The sequence below is a fragment of the Trachinotus anak genome, unplaced genomic scaffold (assembly GCF_046630095.1).
Source record: "Trachinotus anak isolate AG129_WGS33_773 ecotype Australia unplaced genomic scaffold, CSIRO_AGI_Tana_v1 ptg000010l, whole genome shotgun sequence".
Lineage (NCBI taxonomy): Eukaryota > Metazoa > Chordata > Actinopteri > Carangiformes > Carangidae > Trachinotus > Trachinotus anak.
In genome coordinates, this window is record NW_027273861.1 from 19977481 (window position 1) to 19996919 (window position 19439).

Here is a 19439-nt window from a genome sequence, read left to right on the forward strand (position 1 = left end):
AAGTATTTGAGAAGTAGTGCAATTATGGGGAGGCTTTTTGCTCCTTGACAGGGAAGCTCTAACAAAAACGCTACTGACCTTTACCACAGGGGTCATCAATAACAAAAGTACCATACAGTATATAGAGATTTTAATGGTTGATTGGGGATATGTAACAGTATCAAAGCCTTCAAATGGTTGTATCCATAAGATGAAGTCTCAGAGTTTATGAATATATAGATATTTTTATTATAGTCAGTAAACTGAAGTACATAAAGGTTCTGTTAAAGAATAATTGTATTTATTATTATAATATATTGAAAGTATTTTATGCATTTTTTTTTATTTTTTTATTTTTTTTATTTTTTTTGGCCAGTACCAAGATTGGCCCCGATCCATTCAGTGTTGTGAACAACTAAAATGGTTACAAAAACAAGCAGGGATCTAGCAGAGTCTAAAATTGTTGACGCCACCTTATCAACCGAAAAGTGTTCACACAAGTTGCATCTGAAAATATATATATATATTTACTTATATCATGTCTAACTACGTCCATGACACACTCTCTTTTGTCAAAATGTGTCAAACAAATTGTGTCAAATTTTAAAAGTCACTTCAGAAGTCAGTCTGTCCCGGCATTTTGTCAGAGTTTCCCTGAGAGTGGTGTGTAGGTCTGTGGGATCATGTTTGGTATATTGTAATGTTCATGTACAGACATGCTAATCATTTACTCACCTGAAGCGCTGTTGGGAAGAGTTCTCAACCCCCCCACCCCCCCACCCCCCAACCCCCACCCCACCCCTTCCCGAAAAGGAATCACGTTTGGTTTACTGCACACCTCTACAGTTGTACAGTTTGTTTCAGTTGACGTGTTTCTTGTCTGCTGTACGCCTCCATCAGAGGTTTTGTTTGCCTTCATCAGATCTGTGATTCCTATGCAAATGAGACAAAAAAAAAAAAAATCACCCTCAAAGGAAAAAAATCCACCTCCTGATGTTTTATTGTGTAACACGTTCCAGGGGTTAAGCTGGATTTATGCTTCGGAGATGCTGTGGTGATGGAGGCCTCCTCAAGAATGTAACTACACACTGGAGCTACAGCTAGAAATGAGATGGGTCAGTTTGGCCTGCCTGTGTTCTCAGTGACGTGTTGCAGATGCTGGTAGAAGTTGCTGATAGTGAAATTTTAAAAAGAGGCTCAGTTCTTTTCGAAATCACTCCATGAATTTCTGTTGTGCTCTACAGAAGCCATATCCAGTGCCAACTTTCCTTCCGCCATTATTGCACAGTATTCTGGAGCCTGAATGATGGTAATTTGTGATCTAAATTATAACTTGTGTGCACAAGATACGCAAACTAGTGCAGACGCGTTAGCGATAAGGGTTTCAAGGGCTCTGTAGACCGTCACAAAATAACTGAAAAAGTGGGAACGAGGACTTTCACTAAACAATGAACGCACAGCTCGGTTATCATCTGTTTTCAGCTGCTGGACAAATTTGTATTTTTGAGATTAAGCTGCGTCTCCTTTGTAGCCCTAAATCAGAAAATGAAAGACAAGATGCTGACTTGATTAGTTGGAGAATGCAGTGCAGAATGAGCGCAGGACATGGAGTTTTGCAGTGGTGCTATGACAATCAACGAGTGAAATCGTACGCTGAACTTTAAATTAATTTCCGTGCCAGAGAAGCATAAATCCAGCTTTACTTTGAAATGAAGTGTCTTTCTCTTTTTTATTCCCTTCTTTTGTTGATCACTCACCCTGCCTTTTCTTTCTCTAATCATTTGTTGATAATCCCTACATTTTTCACAATTCCCGTCCACCTTAACGCATACTTCCTCTCTGCCTCTTCTATGAATCTCTTCCTGTGTGACTGTTGAAATTTGGTGCAAAACCGCTGCTCCAGAAAGAAACCTAAAGGAACTGATGCCAAACTTGACCTATCTTAATGTTTTAGATCAATGGAACCTTTTACTGTAGTAAAATATTTCTCATGGGCCAGGTACTCATAGGAGGAAGAAAAATAAACCACTCAAAAAAAAAAAGGCCCAGAAATGCACAACACTTTACCAGGAGTTGATTTTATGTCTCTAAAGTTAGATTTTTCCTCAGAGTCACTAAATGTACAGAACTCATTCTCGACATATTTCCAAAGGTTTCTATTCCTCAAAAAAAAAAAAAAAAAAAAAAGAAGTATTGTGTTTGAGCCAAATGTCACTGTTGCGTTACCAATAATGCCAGTGATTTGAGCTTTCCTGTCAGTTCTTTTCTTTCATCCTGCTGAATAACAGTCATTCACACTGACCTTGTACATACACTATAGCTGAAACAAAATGCATGACTAAACTGACAGTCCAAACCTCTACATGAGAAAAGGCCTTCTATAGCTCCGCAGGTTTGATTTGTGTAACATAAAGCTGTCACCAAGTCTAAAAGGATGCATGTATGGGTTTCTCCTGTGCGACAGCTAACTCCTGTTAAGTGACTCTGTTACCTCCATCTCTGTATAATGCTACTTCACGAATGATAAAAGAATGTATTTTCTGTGGCAGTGTCCTAGTTTTAGCCTGTTGCCAATTGACCTGACGTTTGGAGTTTTTGGTCTCAGTCTACTTCTCTCTCTCTCTCTCTCTCTGCTCTTCCCTTGTCTCTTTCCTCCTCTGAAAAACCAGACTGTTGCTTGTTCCACTCTCTCTCTCTCTCTCTCTTCCTACTGTAGCATGTCACTGCATACGAGTCAGTGTAAACAGGCGATTCTCATACTGTCGATCCGGCCGCCTCCCCTCCGTCAGCGCAACCCTTTTGGCTTTCTCGAGCAAACGGAAGGAGGTTCTGTCTCGTAAAGATTGCAGATTTGGCAAAGGGGGCGCTGATCGTTTCAATATGTGGAACTTCTGCATTACGCAGTCAGCTGCATGACATGATAGTCACATTGAACAGGTTCTTATCCCATGTTATGTACAGGACTTTATTCTAGCTATGCTGAAGTGGAGTGTGTTTTAAGACATCAGATATGATCGTTTTATGTTGTTGTTGCCTATCATGTCAGGTTCTGGACTGGGTAAAGTGTAATTCTGTTTTGTTTTTTGTTTTTTTCTTTCATGTTTTTTGTGCAATGTTAAGTCCACTAGTTGCTTGGCACCTTGTGACCTCCTGGCTTTTGAGCAGGGACTGTTCTGCCCGATGTGAATGCTGACTGTTTCACACCAGATGTATACTCCGGAGATATTTTCATGTCAAAGAAAAGACGATTTCTCTATTTTCCTTTGTAAATCATATTTTAGCTTGTCTTGATTTTTTTTTTTTTTTTTTAAATCTGTGAAGATTTTAGGAGATGCAAAACTAGAAAGGGCTTACTCCAGTGCAGCTTGCGCTCTTGTGTTGGAAAAGAACGGCGCTCCGAATGTACTCCTCTGTTGGTCATCCCCCCTCCCCCCTGCATGAAAACCACATGGAGTCTGAGCAAGTCACGGTTCACGCAGTGACACTAGATTGGCCTCAGTGCAGTAGCTAGTTGCAGTTTGCATCTTGACTTTGGCCACACATACTGCCACCAACAGAGCGCTGTACTGTACAATGCTGCAACACAATCTCACGTCTTGAAATTATCCCAACTCTAAAATGCAGGTTACATGTTTGGGTCATGAAGAAGATGATGCCATCAAATCACGGTTCTTCTCCAGGACATCGCGCTCTACCAGATGTTCCCAGCTGCCACAAACATCTGGTCGATAAAGCATGTGCTGGAGAAGAGATGCTAGACATGAGAAAGTAAGACAAAGTGATGACATATGTGACAGGGTTGTTACTGTAGGTGCCATTTTCACTTGTCATGAAAAGTCAACAGCAACTGTAACGCTGGTAAAAGAACAAAATTAGGCAACTAAGGAAAATTAATGTAACCTTTGCTCGACAGAACTGAAGCCGAAGGTCTTTACTCAGTCCTGTCCTGGTTACTTCTTATATGTAGAGCATGAATTTGCATCTTGAGGCTGTGATTTAATTTCACAAAATTTGGTGAGTCTGAAGCAAAACACTAAAATATTGGAGAAAAAATACTACTTTTCAGGGCGATGAATAAAACTTGGAGGTCCGTTTTCCCAACATGAGATAGAAGGATGACCTCAAAAGATATTTTATTACGTCTCATGAACTGTTTAATTTTGACTCATCTGCTTGTTTTAGTTTCAGACTCCCCTTACTTGCATTACTTCTCAGCACAGCCCATGGTTATGCTGCGTTAAAAAGCAGTGAAGCTAAATCTGGGACCAAACTGAAAAAGCAGATGAGTGAAGCTCAAACAGGCGTCCTGTGTTTAAGGGTTTATCCTCAGTCCCAGAGCAAAAGGAAAGAGCTGCTGCTCGGCCTTTACTGCTGGCTCCCAGAGAGTTTTAGGTCTGAAATGTCCCTTTAATAATATGGGGTTTTTCTACATTGACTAAAAGGCTCTGGAAAAACACAGTTTAAGTTCCATGTAAAGCTTATAGTGAGAATAGCATAATATCACTGTTGTCCTGTAAGTCGTAGTAAAAGATCTGTAGTTATTTATTTGTTGCCATGTGATTCTCCTTATGTGACCATTTGTTTATAAGATGAAAGAAAAATGTCAATTAAATTGAATGTGGAAGACAGATTTTTCTCTGCACATAGTCTTGATTTGCAGAAAAATGCTGATTTAAAAGAAAAACTGTCCAGTGTCATTTTACAACATCACAGCGTGTTGCTGTGGACATGCATGATGTTTCGATCCTGTTGTATATTGTCTTTGCTATCGTTTCTATTTTGTAATCTGTATTTCAAAATGCAAAATTTAAAAGATTATTTTGGATATGTGCATGCTTGTGAAATGTTCAGAATGTTGATTTCCACTAAAAGCTATTGAGTTTGAAAAAAGTCATGTCTGTTACTTAAAGTCAAATGTTTGACCTCGGTGGTAGAGCTAATATATGCTAGGGATTCATTTACATTTAATAACATATAAAACCTTTCATTCATAGAGTGTGTTTAGTTACCTCTGAAATCTATTATTTCACAATTGCTTTTTGTGCTGATATTCTCTGATTATTAGTCAGAGAGATCATAATCTTTATATTTAAATATGCACAACAGCCATAATACATTGTCTCATCACATTTAGAAGTTGGAGTGAAAAATCCTCTGGATGCTGCACATAATTTACCAAAATCCATATTTATTCAATGTTGACAGTTTAGTCTTTGCAATAGTTCTTCCTTCAGAAAGTATACATTGAGAGTTATAAAAAATATAGACGATGATATTTTGTTTCAACATTATTTCGGACAGAAATCTCTTTAGAAAACTGTTTTTATCTGTTCATTTTATATCACTAGTTCCCTCTGAAGATTTTTTACAGCCATGAAGTTTCCTCTTCTCTGTCAGGAGTCTGGAGCGCAGTCAATCTGTTGTCGTCTTAAAACTTAACTTATTTCAGAGACATCGGTTGGACCTTTTTATTAAGCCCTTGCATGACAATGATTTTCTTTCTGAGACACAGTTGTGCGTTGGAAAATATTCCCAGAATTTTCTGGGCTCGTCCCCATTTCATCAGGCCACCAGCTGGACCTGCTGGGCTCTATAGGTGTCAAAGTCCTCAGGAAGAGTGTCTGAAACAAGACACAATATGAAGTTAAATTACAGTCATAAGGAAAAGGAAAATTAGTTCTGGTATTTACAGTACGGCTGCAGTCACACCTATATTTTGTATTTACATTTGTTTTTTTTCCCACACCCAAATTTATCATAATGCTCTTTCAGTTCCAGGGAGTAAAATGTTCAGATGTGTTCTTAGGCCTTCCCTTAATCTTCTTACTTCATATTAGGCAATTAACAACTATGTAGTTCTGTAATAAATGAAGGTGATGCCCTGTTAAAAATGCTGAAAAACGTGAGTGCTCAGTTTAAAATCTCCTTGCTTTATTTAAAACTTAAAAGAAACTAATAATATGGTTATTGAGAAACACAACAACCAATGATATGTAGCTGTAGAAAGTCACTGTAACGAAACAAAACAAAAAAAGCTTTAGAAAAGGGAAGGAAAGAGCAGCTCGTCAAACCTCGGACAGCCCATGGTTATGGGCTCAGACCTCCGTGACACTTCACTCACCGTTGCAGCGATACCGCAGGTTGGCCCAGATGATGTTCTCCTGGGAGAAGCAGAAGACTCCCAGTCGGCCTCCTCTCATCGTGGCGTCTATGATAACACCTGTGTCCGCCACCATCTGAGGACCCTCATAGAAACGAACTCTGCACACCAACAAAGAGCAAGTAACAACATAACACAGCAAAGAGCAATTTATAAACAGCTAGAATATTTTTTTTCACTTTTGGTAGTAGCTAGCTGGAGTGACTCTCACCTCCCAGCCTTTGGGCTAAGCCAGGCTAACCATGATGTCATAGACCAAACTTAACGCACAGAGATTAAACTGATAAAAAACAATCCCATCTAACTTCCTGCAAATGAACATTTCCCCAAATGTCCCGAGTGATCCTTTAACTGAGTACCTGATGTAGCCGTCAGCAGGCCGGTGTTGGAGGAACCAGCGGTACGAAGTCTTGTCCTTCCAGCCAACATTGCGAGCATCTTTCCAGAGGAGTTTCACCTGCTCACTGGTGTCACCGGTGTGCCACAGGGCGTTCCTCAGGTTCTCACCTGGACCTGTGTTTGACTTGACGGCCTTTTCAAAACCACAGATGACAAAGTCTGAGTCTCTGCACTAACCAATCTTTTGGCCTTTTGATTGCAGCAGCAGATCATTAAGCTTGTCATGGCAGCTCTTGTGTATTTATTCATATCTTCAAGAAGAATGGAGTATTGTCAGTTTTACCCAAAACAAAGAGGTTATTCCTCTGCAACGGCTCTGTCTCTGTGAAATACTGGTATTTCAGCACCATTTATAAAGGCTTTATCAACTGTAAGTCTCATGGTTTATAAATAAGTCTAACAATGTTTTACAGATAACTCATAAGCCATTAGACAAGACCACTTCTGAATTACCTGCAACGATTAGTTGATTAGTCGATCAACAGAAAAATAATTTGCAACTATTTTGCTAATCCATTAATTGTTTCAATCATTGTTTAAACAATAAAAAACACACATTTGTTGAGTCCATCTTTTAAACTATGAGTATTTTTGCTTATTGACATTTGAAGATGTCACACTTGAGCTATCGATTACCTTTTACAACGAACGACTTGATGGATTGTAGTGAAGATCCATTTTATTTACTTATTAACATTCATAATTGAAGGTGACTGACTAACTTTTGCCCCACTTTTCTAGAAGGTGAGTGGCCCATTGGAGGAGTCTCTCTAACAAATGACCTTTAACTGTTATATAGATCATTAACAAACAATTTGTGAATCATTAATGAAGCCATTAATGAGAGCTAAAAAGCCTTTTAAAAGATGATCACTGGTTCTGGCATTTCTGATAACGAAACTTCTTAAAAATCTAAAACGTGAACGTTTCTTTACTATTTATTTTCTTATCAATGGAGCAGCACACTACCTTCAGTTGAATGCCAGGTTCTGCCACAGCTCTGAATGGGTTTGCCTGCCAGTAGATCTGCTCCACCTGCTTCCACATCACCACGTAGAAACTGGAGCTGTCCTGGTAGCCGAAGATAAATCCTGCATAGTCGTCATCCGTGACCGTATTTACATGAAACGTCCCTTCAAAATCCACACCGCTGAAAGCAGTGTAACCTGTGGGAGAAAATGTTACACACGTGGTATCATCATGGATCTGCAAGATTTGCAAGAACTAAGGAGAATTTATTGATACTTTAATCTCCAAAGAAGTTTTACCCATGATCTAAACCACTTTTTTTTCCTGCATTTGTGACTTAACTAAGCTAAAAATATATTTTGTTAATAATTTATTGCAAATATGGAGCAACTTCCTGTCAATATTCTGAACACAAAATAGTGTAATAACCACTTGCTTACATAAGATGCTATGTTAGCAGAAAATCTGCCCATCAGCACTGAATGAAGCAATTAGCCATTACTAAAGCTCACAAGTCAATGTTTTATGCTTTCTGTTTACCAGTCTTTATGCTAAGCTAATTTAACCAGCTGCTGGTGGTAGCTTCATATTCACAGTGGTATCAGTCTTCTCATGTAATTCTCAGCAGACACGATGCACTTACCAACAGCCAACCCAGGGTCACTGTTCATCGTCTGGACAATCTCTCTTCCCTGCACAAACAAAATAAAAACATGGATTGAAGATCAATTTAATCAGATTACGAATTGTTTTAGGACACAAAAAATACAATAACATAAAAAAAACAATGACTTAACCTGGTTCAGCACCACCCAGTTGGGGTCAATCTGTGCGTCTCCCTCCGGATCTAAAACGACAGTCTGGTACTCTCTGAAGTCAGTGAGTGTGACTTCAGCATTTTCTGGACAGACATCAATGGTGTCGATGATAGTGTCGTTGTCAAAATCCGTCTCACATACATTTCCTACTCCATCGCCTGAGGAGATAGATTTAAAAAAAAAAAAAAAAAAAAAAAGGTGTTGACTGCCTTGAGAAGAAAACATCTTTCAATTCTACTTCAATATGTCAGGAGTGTTGCCCACCATCAGAGTCCTCCTGCAGAGGGTTGGGGATCAGACGGCAGTTATCAGGACCAGGTGGCAGCAGGTCCGGGATGCCGTCATTGTCGTCATCATCATCACACTCGTCTCCTTTGCCGTCTTTGTCGGTATCGAGCTGAGAGCTGTTGATGACAGCTGGGCAGTTGTCCCGAGAGTCTTGGTGACCATCACCGTCACTGGATAGAGGAGAGTTTGATTTCATTGGCGTGTGCAGATCTTCATCAGCAGTACAACAACTACACAGAGAAATACTGTCTGTGACTGATCAGGTCACACAATACCTGTCCTTGTTGGTGTCACAGGGGTCTCCAATCAAGTCATTATCCGCATCCATCTGAGAAAGTTAACATGAGTCATTGTGAAGATGAAACTGAACAAGTTGTGCGTGCTGTGTTACCTTTGTCAAAACAGAGCAGCAAGCAGCAAGCAGCAAGGCAATGAACCCGGGACATCTGCTGACATCTTTAATCACCTGACTGTTGGTTGACCTTGTTAGCAGGAGGTCAGCAAGTCATCTGTCATTTCTCTCAGTGATAGAAACTCTGTTCGTGTTTTGGTTACTGAACACGTGACACTCCCGTATCTGTGTTTTGATGGGGCTCGTTTGGAGGAGGTGATGTACATTTTTTGCTGTAAAGATTTGGATCAAAATCTGATGACAGCTGTTTATTCATGTCAACAGGCCACTGTCATTCAAATCTGACCAAACTAAACCTGACAGTTGGAGGGTTTTTTTGTGTGTGTCTGTGTGTGTGTGTTTTTTTTCCAAACTTTAACTTTGATTGTGTTAAGTCATGATTTATTTATGCCATAGAGAAATACTAACAATTTTAAAAAGTTCTCACTTGAGTTTTCTTGGCCTTAACTATTGGCTCGACAGACTGACCAGTCAAATTAATACACCCTTGACTGAGAGGGGGCATTTTGAGTTAAAATGACACTTACAAACTTAAGACACATGTTGACTTTCAGTGTATAAGTGGCATGGGAGCAGCAGAAGAGCATGAAAGACATTCTTCTGACCTGGTCGGGGTTGGGAACATAAGGACAGCTGTCACAGGCGTCTCCCACTTTGTCTCCATCTCGATCTTTCTGGTCGGTGTTGGGAACCCTTTTGCAGTTATCCAGGTGATTGGGGATTCCTGAGATTAAAGAGTTTGAATATATATAGCTGCATGTCATACCTCAAATTACAGGCCTCTTTCATATCAATGTTTGTAAATATTGCTATGAGATCTCAAAAATGACACACTCATGTTCACTTTTAGTCCGTTTAGAAATTGATTTTCTGTTGTGTAATTTTTATGTCTCAAAATATCCGTGCTTAAAATATTGAGGAAAATAAAAAAAAAATTTTTTAGAACATGAATCACCCAAATACCTTAATGACCCATATGGGATACTAACCATCCCCATCAATATCTTCATCACACTCATCACCAAACTGATCCACATCTGTGTCTTTTTGGTCGTTGTTTTTCACAGCACGGCAGTTGTCGCAGGCGTCACCAAAGTCGTCCTCATCAATGTTCCTCTGGTCCACATTGGGCACCAGCACACAGTTGTCCTGTAAAGAAGCTGATTTAGTTTCTGCAAGTGAAGTGACATGAAAACCATATACAGTATGTACACAAGCTATTCCTTATTTATATCTCTTTAAAAATCATTTCCAGTTTTCATCACTGTCTGAACCTGCATGTTGGGGATCCCATCTCCATCTGCATCCTCATCACAGGCGTCTCCAATTCCATCTTTGTCTGCATCTTCTTGACCAGAGTTGGGAACAGTAAGACAATTATCCTGAAAAGACAGGAAAATGAAAATCAGGTACAATAAAAATCAAGAAAGGAAGATGGCAGGAAAAAAAGGGAAAATAAAAACCCTTTCTCTGCACCAGTATAGTGTTTGATACGCAGTTCCTCCTTCTGTGAAGAACATCCTTCAATTCAGGAGCTGCTAAAACTAAAATAGTTAGTTTTAGTTAAGACTTTTATTGTCCTATGATTGTCTAATTGTTGCTGCTAATGCACAATCCAACCCCTAAATATTGGCCTTAAACAAAGACTTTTCAGTTTCTGATAAAGTGTCAACAAAAGTTAACTTTATATACTCTACAATTTCTCTTTCTAGGTACCACAACATGCAGTATACATATTACCACATCTACATAAGATGTGTGCATTTGTTATTCTTTGCAGACGACTAAATTGTGATCATTTACATTGTTTTTTGTATCATGGACATAAAGTAGTCTCACCTTGTTGCAGTTCCTCTCAGGACAGTCCAGTTTCTCATCGGGGAAACCATCAATGTCAATGTCAGGCCCACAGAGGTAGCCATTGCCAGCCCATCCAACTCCACACTGTGTGGATGGAAATAGTTTTATGAACTGCACAGACTGTTTTCATTGGCCCTGCTGTACACTGCACTAAGTCTTTTAACAGGCCTGTGATTCCACAATATCTGGGAAGTTTTATATTTCAAAGAGTTAGGTCAAAAATGTTTAAACGGTTTCATGATATGTTTTGCAGCTTTGTTACAAACTCCGCTACTACTGCCGTATATTTAATACACTACCTGACTGTCTCATCTAGAACAATTTACAATATAAAATAAAATAAATAAAATGAAATAAAATAGAACAAAATAAAATAGAATAAAATAAAATGAAATAAACCTGACCTGAGGTCTAAAGGTTTAATTTGTTCACCTGACACTCGAGTGCCCCCTCTCGATGAACGATGCACTCTGCGCTGGCGTGGCAGGGGTTGGGTTGGCCATTCCCACATGCTCTCTCAGGCTTGCAGCCACGTCGCTGATCACCAACGTAGCCTGTCTTACAGGGACCACACCTGAACGAGCCCTGATGATACACAGAAGTACTGACTCCATCAGTGTCAGGGCTTAAGGTTCCCACCTACACCTTCCAAGGCAGCAGAGCCACCTGCGCTCTGACTGGACCCTACCTGGTGATTGAACTGTCAACTGTCCAATCAGCTTCAGGTTGTAAAGACATGGTCAAAAGTTGTATTTTACACTCACAGACAGTGTGGGAACTTTGAGCCCTAAGTTTTCATGCAGTTTTCTGCTTTGTATCTGTACATAGATGTTCATAAAAGGACCAAGTTCTCACTTCTCACTATATGAATGTCATCTTTACTTATATATGGGCTATAGAGCACTATATTAGCAGCAGATTTACCTTAAGAAAGACATGTTCCCAGTATTTATACTCACAGGTGTGTTCATACAGACTGAGTTTTCCACACAGCCGCCATTGTTAGGGCCTTCACACTCATTGATGTCCTTGCACACCTTGATAGGACAAACAGAGAGAAAGAACATCCAATAACTTGAACAGGCTTCCATGTCAAGATCAGAATAAGAGGCAGAAATGAAGTGCAGTGAAGTGAAGGCAGTCTTGTATTTCGGATTAAGGTGGTGCTGAAAGAGTCCAGTGCACCCTGTTTGACACAGTGTATTTATAAAGCAGAGTGAGGAGGTGTTGCTGATGGATGTAGTCAGGAGCTGGTGAAAGGGACAAGACAAACATGTTGAGGTAGAGAGGGAAAAATGTCTCCTCCTTTATGCTTTCCTCCAGAATTATAAAAGGGGAGAAGATATTTTGAATGTTAAATTCCTTTATTTAATTTATCATCTTAATATTTTTCACAATTTTCTTTTTAAATCTCTAACTAAATAGGTTGCATAGCAATTACTGTAGGTGACTGAATCAGTCTTGAGCTTCTTGTTAATCTACTCCTGCCCATAAAGTAAGTCTTCCTTTTTTTAATATAATATTGATAAGATGTTGTTTTTAACATTTAAATGTTTAAACAATGCCAGTAATAGTACTCCTACCACTGCAATTTAAATAACCACATTAATTTAGTCTATAAAATACACTAAACTCAAGATTTTATAAAATAAAAATAAATAAATAATTTTATAAATAACTGAAGAAGGCTGTGTGATATGGTCAAAAACTCTCCATGCTCAGTAATTTGTTAGCATGCGAAACTTTCTCTTCTTCTTTTATTGTGATAGTGACGGTGGATCTAATGGTTTGAACAGTGTGTGAGTGTTTGTATCTGTGTGTTCACCGTTGCTGACCTGTTTGTTGGCGGTGGCATAGGCAAGGCCAACGCCCTGGACCTGGGGGCCGGTGTATCCAGCAGGACAGGAACCACAGCGGAAACCGGGGGAGGTGTTGATGCAGCGCACACCCATGTGACACGGCATCACTGTACACTGCCAACAACAGAGATACAGAAAAACACACATCACGGATCCATATCTGAATCTGCTACGACAGATAACCCAGGTGATGATCAACTGTTTTGAGCTTTAGGTCAATAAATATGGAAGTTCATCAATCTTAATTGTATTTAATCCATGTCGTGTATTATCATGCATTGTATCTTATCATATCTTGTTTTTTTACGCCCCATTGCATTATGTCTACATGCCCTGCATCATGCTACTGTGTGTGCAGAACTTTAATGTAACTTATCATATCATGTTGTATTATGTTGTAACACATTGTATCATATCTCTGTGTACCTCGTCCACATCAGTGCAGTGGGTACCGTTACCCTCCATACCGTCAGGACAGGGTCCACACTTTACACCCTGAGGTGTCTCCATACACTTGACCCCCGGGTGGCACGGATTGGGCACACAGGAGGGACGAGGCTGCATTCCTCCCATCCCTGAGGAGAGAGAAGTTCAAGTGTCCTCTGTTTCGTGTCGTTTGACACAATGCTTATCTAAGTTTGTTCTGATTAGTTATATCTATCATTCATGTCATTTGCTCCGACCAATTCTGTGGTTTATCAGCTTTATATGATCATATGGAACTTCCATTAACACAGAAAAATATTATTGCATTCTGATAATACCCTTGTTTAGGGTAAAATCTGAAAAAACTATGGATAAAGCATTTTATTTGTTTCAGGTCTTGAAGAATTGAGAAACTGATTAAAACAGTTTGAAGTTGTGGACATTAACTTTGGTCTGGACAACAACTAAAGTTTTCATTTTCATTTTTGAAATGTAAGCGGGGGTGTAATTTCAGCATGGAAATTGTGTCTTTTCAGACATAAACAGAAATATATTGAGAACTCTACGGGTGCCTAGCAGGTCAACTCACCACAAGCTTCACACTCCATCACTGTGTTCTTCAGGAATACTATCTCCTTTATCTGAAAAATAACAGATCAATAGATTCATCATTTTCTGGCTTAAACATACAGTTTGTATGATTCCTCAACACAAGAGGCTGATGACAGCAACAGTAGCAAACTGAAAAGTTTTGCTATTGCTTCTTAGCCAATGTTAGCATTAGCAGCTGTTTACTTACCAGTCTTGCCAAGAGCTTCAGCCATTGAAAAGCTACTTCTTCAGGGCAGACTGGATGCTACAGTGATTCGATAGCCTATCAAACACCAATGCTAATGTTGGCTGTGACAATAGCAAAACTTAGAAATAGCATGATATAATCATAATATTTCCCTATTAAAATGCAACATTTTTGAGGCCAGAACAGTCATTTTTGAAGAAAGTAGAGACAGATGATGAGCATGTTCGCGAAGGTGGTTTTTACCTGTTGTTTCAGAAGCTCTTTGATCTCAGCCAGTGCGAGGTTTGTCATTTTAATCTGACTGATAATTTCTCCATCTGGATTTGGAAAATAAAACCAAAACAATTCAACAATGTATTGCACTTAAAACTATTAGAAGAGATACACTACATCACTATTTATATTGTAACCAGCTGATTTACCTATGCCAGTTTTAGCTAGCCGCTCAAATTTGAAAAATTGTTCAAAAAAACAAGTACTGTACATAAATTATTTTGTGCCAAATTAAGAAATGATCAACAACAATTGTAACAGAAAAATAATCTGTTCTAATCTGAATACAGTTTAAAAATGGCACGAAAAGTTCTGAATATCCAACATCGTTACAAACAGAACAAAAATAAAACGGATCGAGACAGGAGCTACGATACAAGGAAAGATTCTGTCCAGACTGTATGTAATTGACATTTACATATTTTTGTTGTTCGGGTTCTGTGATTCAGCACTTTTAATTCAAAATATAATAGTGGATACTTCATTAAAGTTCCGAGTCTCAGCTTTAATTTAAGTAGGTTTACATTAATATAGAAATAATTGTACATGTGTTCCTCTACATCATCATCCACTGCCTGTAATAGTAACACCTGACATTCCTCAGCCACCACTGACCTCATTTGTATCAGCAGCCAAAGCATTTACTGGAGTTAGAGATGTTTTGATTGCAGATGGAAAACAGATTTTCCAGGTATAGATACAAGATTTTCGGTAAGTTATGTCAGTTTCTCAAGCTGCAGGAACTAAACTCTGTGGACGTCCTTGTGCTTTTAAAGTGTGTCACAGTAAGAGGCTGGTATTTAGTAAGAGTAAGATCTGGATTTTCAATGCGGATTCTCAAATGTAAAGCATCTGTTAACTGTCTTACAATAACCATCTCACAAAGTGAAAGGCTGAAAAGAGTCTTGTGAAGAGACCGTGAAACTAAAGAGGAACATAATTCTTGTCCTAGAAATCAAAAGTTGAACTCATAAAAAAAGAAACAGGTTTTCCTGTTACAGCCTTTACTTTTTACTTTGTATAACCACCATGGTGGTAAATGACAGCTAATGTCACCCCAGCTGACAATAGTGAGTCAGTTTGCTGATTTTATGAGTCTCTCCAATTGTGCTACTGTTACACTGCCTTTTAACATGTCACAGAAACATTTCAACCGCTTTGTCACAAAAGTAAAACAAGCAACTCAACAGAAAATTATATAAAATGAAGGGAGATTTGGAGTGACAGTTTACTGTGTTACGCACTATATTTACTGTCTGCTGTTTTATTTGAGTGTCTGAATTCTTAATGTGAAATTTATCCACAATATAGTGCCGTCAAAAACTGCGAAAAGATGACATCTGTAGCGTGAAGAGTAAAATATTGTCCGTTATAAAGAGAGTAGTGAATGTCACCAAAAGGCACATTTGCACCAGGAGAAGTTCACCTGGATGTTGAATGGCTCACTTTAGTTTGGTTCATGTGTCCAGGAGGAAGTGACACCATTTGAACAGTGAAAATGTCTTGAAGAAGTGACAAAGTGCTTTGAGATATGAGATGAAGAAAAAGCTCTTTAGCCTCAAAATGTGAATGTGGCCTTTTGACCAAAACTATAAATATCATCAATATCATTTTTGGTAAAAACACCCCCTGTCTGCTGTGACCAAACATGACGCTATGAGAGCAGTGAGAGTGAAACATAACGGTCAAGTTACGAGCCAGTTCAGGGGACAAACAATGATCTCGTTGTCACATTATTGATACATTTTTATTATAAAAAGATATTGATTATACCCACTTTGAAATTTCTCTTCCACTAAATTCCACTGAAGAGGAGAAACACTGCAGAGGTTCTCAGTTTACAGACCCTGTGGATGTCAGATTCATAAATCTCCAGCCAGGATGAGATGCTGTTTGTGCACAGGTATGGTCAGATCCTGATGGACCATACTGCTTGTACTAATTGACCCAAAGACCCCAACATCCCCCCTTCAGTCACTTCTGACACCACCTCGTCCCCCAGAGGAGCCGTACAGGGGCAGAAATCCCCCCAGTGTGAAACGCAGGAAATGTGTTCTTCTCATTAGCAGCAACTCTGTTTACTGAATGAATTCCACAGCAGAGAGAAAAGATACTGGAAATAAATCTCTCCCGCCGCTAATAGAAAGGTTGGTGGGATTTTTTTCCATCTACAACAGTAGTACACACAGTCTACACAGTAATTGTTTTTCCTCATTGTGTGTAAATAAATTTATGTGCTCAAAGCTTCGCAGGGAATCCTTAGAGTCCTCGGAGTTATTTTACCTTGACAAGTCAATTTTGCGTTTCCTCGATAGTTCAAATACTTAGTCACATAATCAAGTAATTAAAAAAAAAAAAAAGATTATTCTAATACTTGCAAATACCTTTTTTTTTTTGTAAACAAAAATATAGCTTCATTTTGAGTTGATGTTTTCAGACCTTTGTGCTATACCAGTTTCCTATTGAGAAAAATCACTTTTCATTTTATTGTTTCCCGGCCCACAGCTTGTTTGTATTTTTCAAGTGATGTTATTTACTGATACTGCGCTACTACTGTTTGCAGTCATTAACTTTCTGATTGTTTTTTTAATGATTCTTACGCTGTGTGGTGAAACAAGGGCAGTAAAGTTCCGAACTACCAAACCTATGAAAAATAATAACTATAAAATGTAGAAAGAGCTTGGCTCACCTCTCTGTCCCTCTGCAACGTGTCTTCCCATGCACAGTGCACAGGTCAGCACCAGAAACCACAGCATGGTTTTATCTCTGCAACTCCTCAGGTACAGCAGATTTGTCTCTTCTCTCTCTCTCTCCTTCCTTGAGCTCAGTATCAGTGGACCCTGTGCAAACCTGCTTCCAGCATAGTTTTAGTCTTTCCTCCCCTGCTTTGGTTTTATACCAACCCCTCCACCCTTGACACACACCCCCACTCTCTGGCTTACATCCCCAACCCCAGTCCTACAAATCACTTCCTTGGAAAGTCCGAGAAACGAGGATAGGGCTTTGATTGCACAACACGAGACACCCTCACATATAACAGAAGAATCAATCTCTGTGTGTTTTCAATTCAGGTCATGCCAAAATGGCCTGATTGGAGGGAACGGTAATGCTTCATTTCCAGCTAGGTAGGTCTGCACTGTATAAATCGAAATTGGATTTTGGTTGGTTGGTTGGTTTTCAGTGTATTTTAGATAATCTGGCCTTCTGGGGGGAAAAAAGCAGCAGACTGCAGGTCCAGCTGGGCCTCTGCAGCAGGATTGGTTTTGATGCGCCAGGTACTGACAACAGGCAGGAATCGAACCAGTCACTGCACCACTGGCTGATTTATCGTGAACAAACCCACCGCACCAGTGAGTCCTGTTCACACTGGGAGTTCCTCTTTTCAATCTTCACTTTGGGTTTTGGACTTCAACATTCACAGAGCCTCCTAAAGATCAACCTCAGAGTTTCCAAGCAGTGTTTGTTGACTGTGAGCTCTTTCGTCAGACAAATGATCCTTATTTCCATGAGACTTTGCATGTTTTCTTTGGGTGCTGGGCTTCAAAATTCACAACAGATTCTGAGGTTCAAACTGAAGCCCTCAAACCTGCAGAGCCCAACTTCCAGAGATATTTGAGTTGAGACACTTGAGCTGTGTCTCTTAGACATTTTGACTCTTTCTTTATGAGACTTGGCTCTAAGAAAAGGAGTGGACCAATCCTTTTAATAAATACCTCAGCATATTAGCTCTGATGCTTGATTTTCTGAGGCATCCAAAGTGTAGACTCGCGGCTCACTCTTAGATGTCAGACCAAATAACTCAGGGTGTAAGAAGCTTGCTCTGAAGTTTTAATAAGGACTAAGAAGTTTTAAGGACCCTGAAAAAGAGAGCTCAAGTGTTTCTAACCAAATAACTTAATGTTTTAGACGACTGCGTGGAAGCTCTGAAAATGTTAGTTCAGTATTTATGATGCTCAGTGAATTTTGAATTCCAACACCCAAAGTAAAAATCCAAAGACTTGAGGAAATGAGGGTTGGTTATCTGAGGACTGTTTGTCCAAACTGAGGACTCCTTTTTGGTAGGTGGACACTGATTAAGGTTTCAAGTCCCCTCTAAACAATCTTAAAAGGGAATTGAATTCATTTAAATTAAAAATTTAGTATTTTTCATGTCTTCAAAGTAATTAGAAAAAATGGTACGGTTGGTAAAATAGGAGTGTGTGTGTGTGTGTGTGTGTATGTGTGTGTGTGTGTGTGTACTTTTGAGTAATGGGATCAACAGATGTTGGTTACATTCCTCGCAGTGAAGGTTTTGGGGTTTTGGTCCAGATCACTTTGACAAGCTCTCACCACCTCCACTCACTCCATCCTCGCCTGCTCGCTGCCTTGCCCGAAGGAGCGGGGAAGTCTCATTTTGGGCCTTGCTGGAAAAACAAACACAGCATCTCATTTCTGCCATCACACTGGAGATTTGAGCACTTTGTGTGGAGTGGAAGAAATTGCGTAACATCTCTGAGATCTTCTTTCTCATCCTGAAACTGTTATCAACAGGGAACAAGTGGTTCAGTAATGTGTTTTATCAATGGATGGAGGGACCGACAATAGCTTTCCTCCTCCTCTGGCTTTAGAGTTTTTAAGCTTCTTAAATGTAACGATTTGCTGCTTTTCTTTGTCTAAAGTGAAAGTTAATTTTATAATTTTGAGGTTTAGACTGTTGGTTGGACAAAACAACACATCTGATCACATCACTTTGAACTTTGAGTAATTGTGATGGGTGTTTCTCACATTTTTCCAAACCAAAGAATTGATGGATTCATCAAGGAAATAATCAACAGATTCATCCAAAGAAAAATTTGCTTTACTTACTACGAAGAGTCATGTGGATTTAGAAAGACACATATATATGACAATAATAATAATGTTATGCAATATGGATGTATTTTATATCATTTAATTCCATACCATACATACTCACAGGGCCCTTGCCTTGAGTACTTTGACATTTCATGCTTTAAGAACATTTCCCTGATAATACTCACCGTATGTACTTCTATGCAAGATTTCTACTACCACTGGAGTGTGGTGATAGTACTTTTGCAGAAGTGAAGGATCTTAAAACTTCCTCCACCACTGCTACAGTACAGTAGATACAGATTTCCAAAAATTAGACGAAACAGGTTCAAGTTTTCATTTGTCCCATGTGCAATAGATGCTCTTA

At 39.2% G+C, this 19439-nt stretch overlaps 1 protein-coding gene across 1 annotated transcript; it reads right to left on the bottom strand.

Annotated features, from left to right (window-relative positions):
• Positions 1-5147: 5147 nt before the first annotated feature.
• Positions 5148-17105, bottom strand: comp (cartilage oligomeric matrix protein). Its single transcript, XM_071486010.1, has 19 exons — positions 16932-17105; positions 14213-14286; positions 13760-13811; positions 13171-13319; positions 12721-12858; positions 11845-11922; positions 11318-11470; positions 10865-10969; positions 10300-10407; positions 10015-10174; positions 9631-9749; positions 8889-8941; positions 8590-8783; positions 8305-8483; positions 8151-8199; positions 7508-7704; positions 6499-6671; positions 6101-6240; positions 5148-5600 (listed from the first exon to the last, which is right to left on the bottom strand). The coding sequence occupies exons 1-19, from the start codon at positions 16996-16998 to the stop codon at positions 5542-5544; spliced, it is 2247 nt and encodes a 748-aa protein (XP_071342111.1). The 5' UTR covers positions 16999-17105; the 3' UTR covers positions 5148-5541.
• Between the last annotated feature and the right edge of the window lie 2334 nt (positions 17106-19439).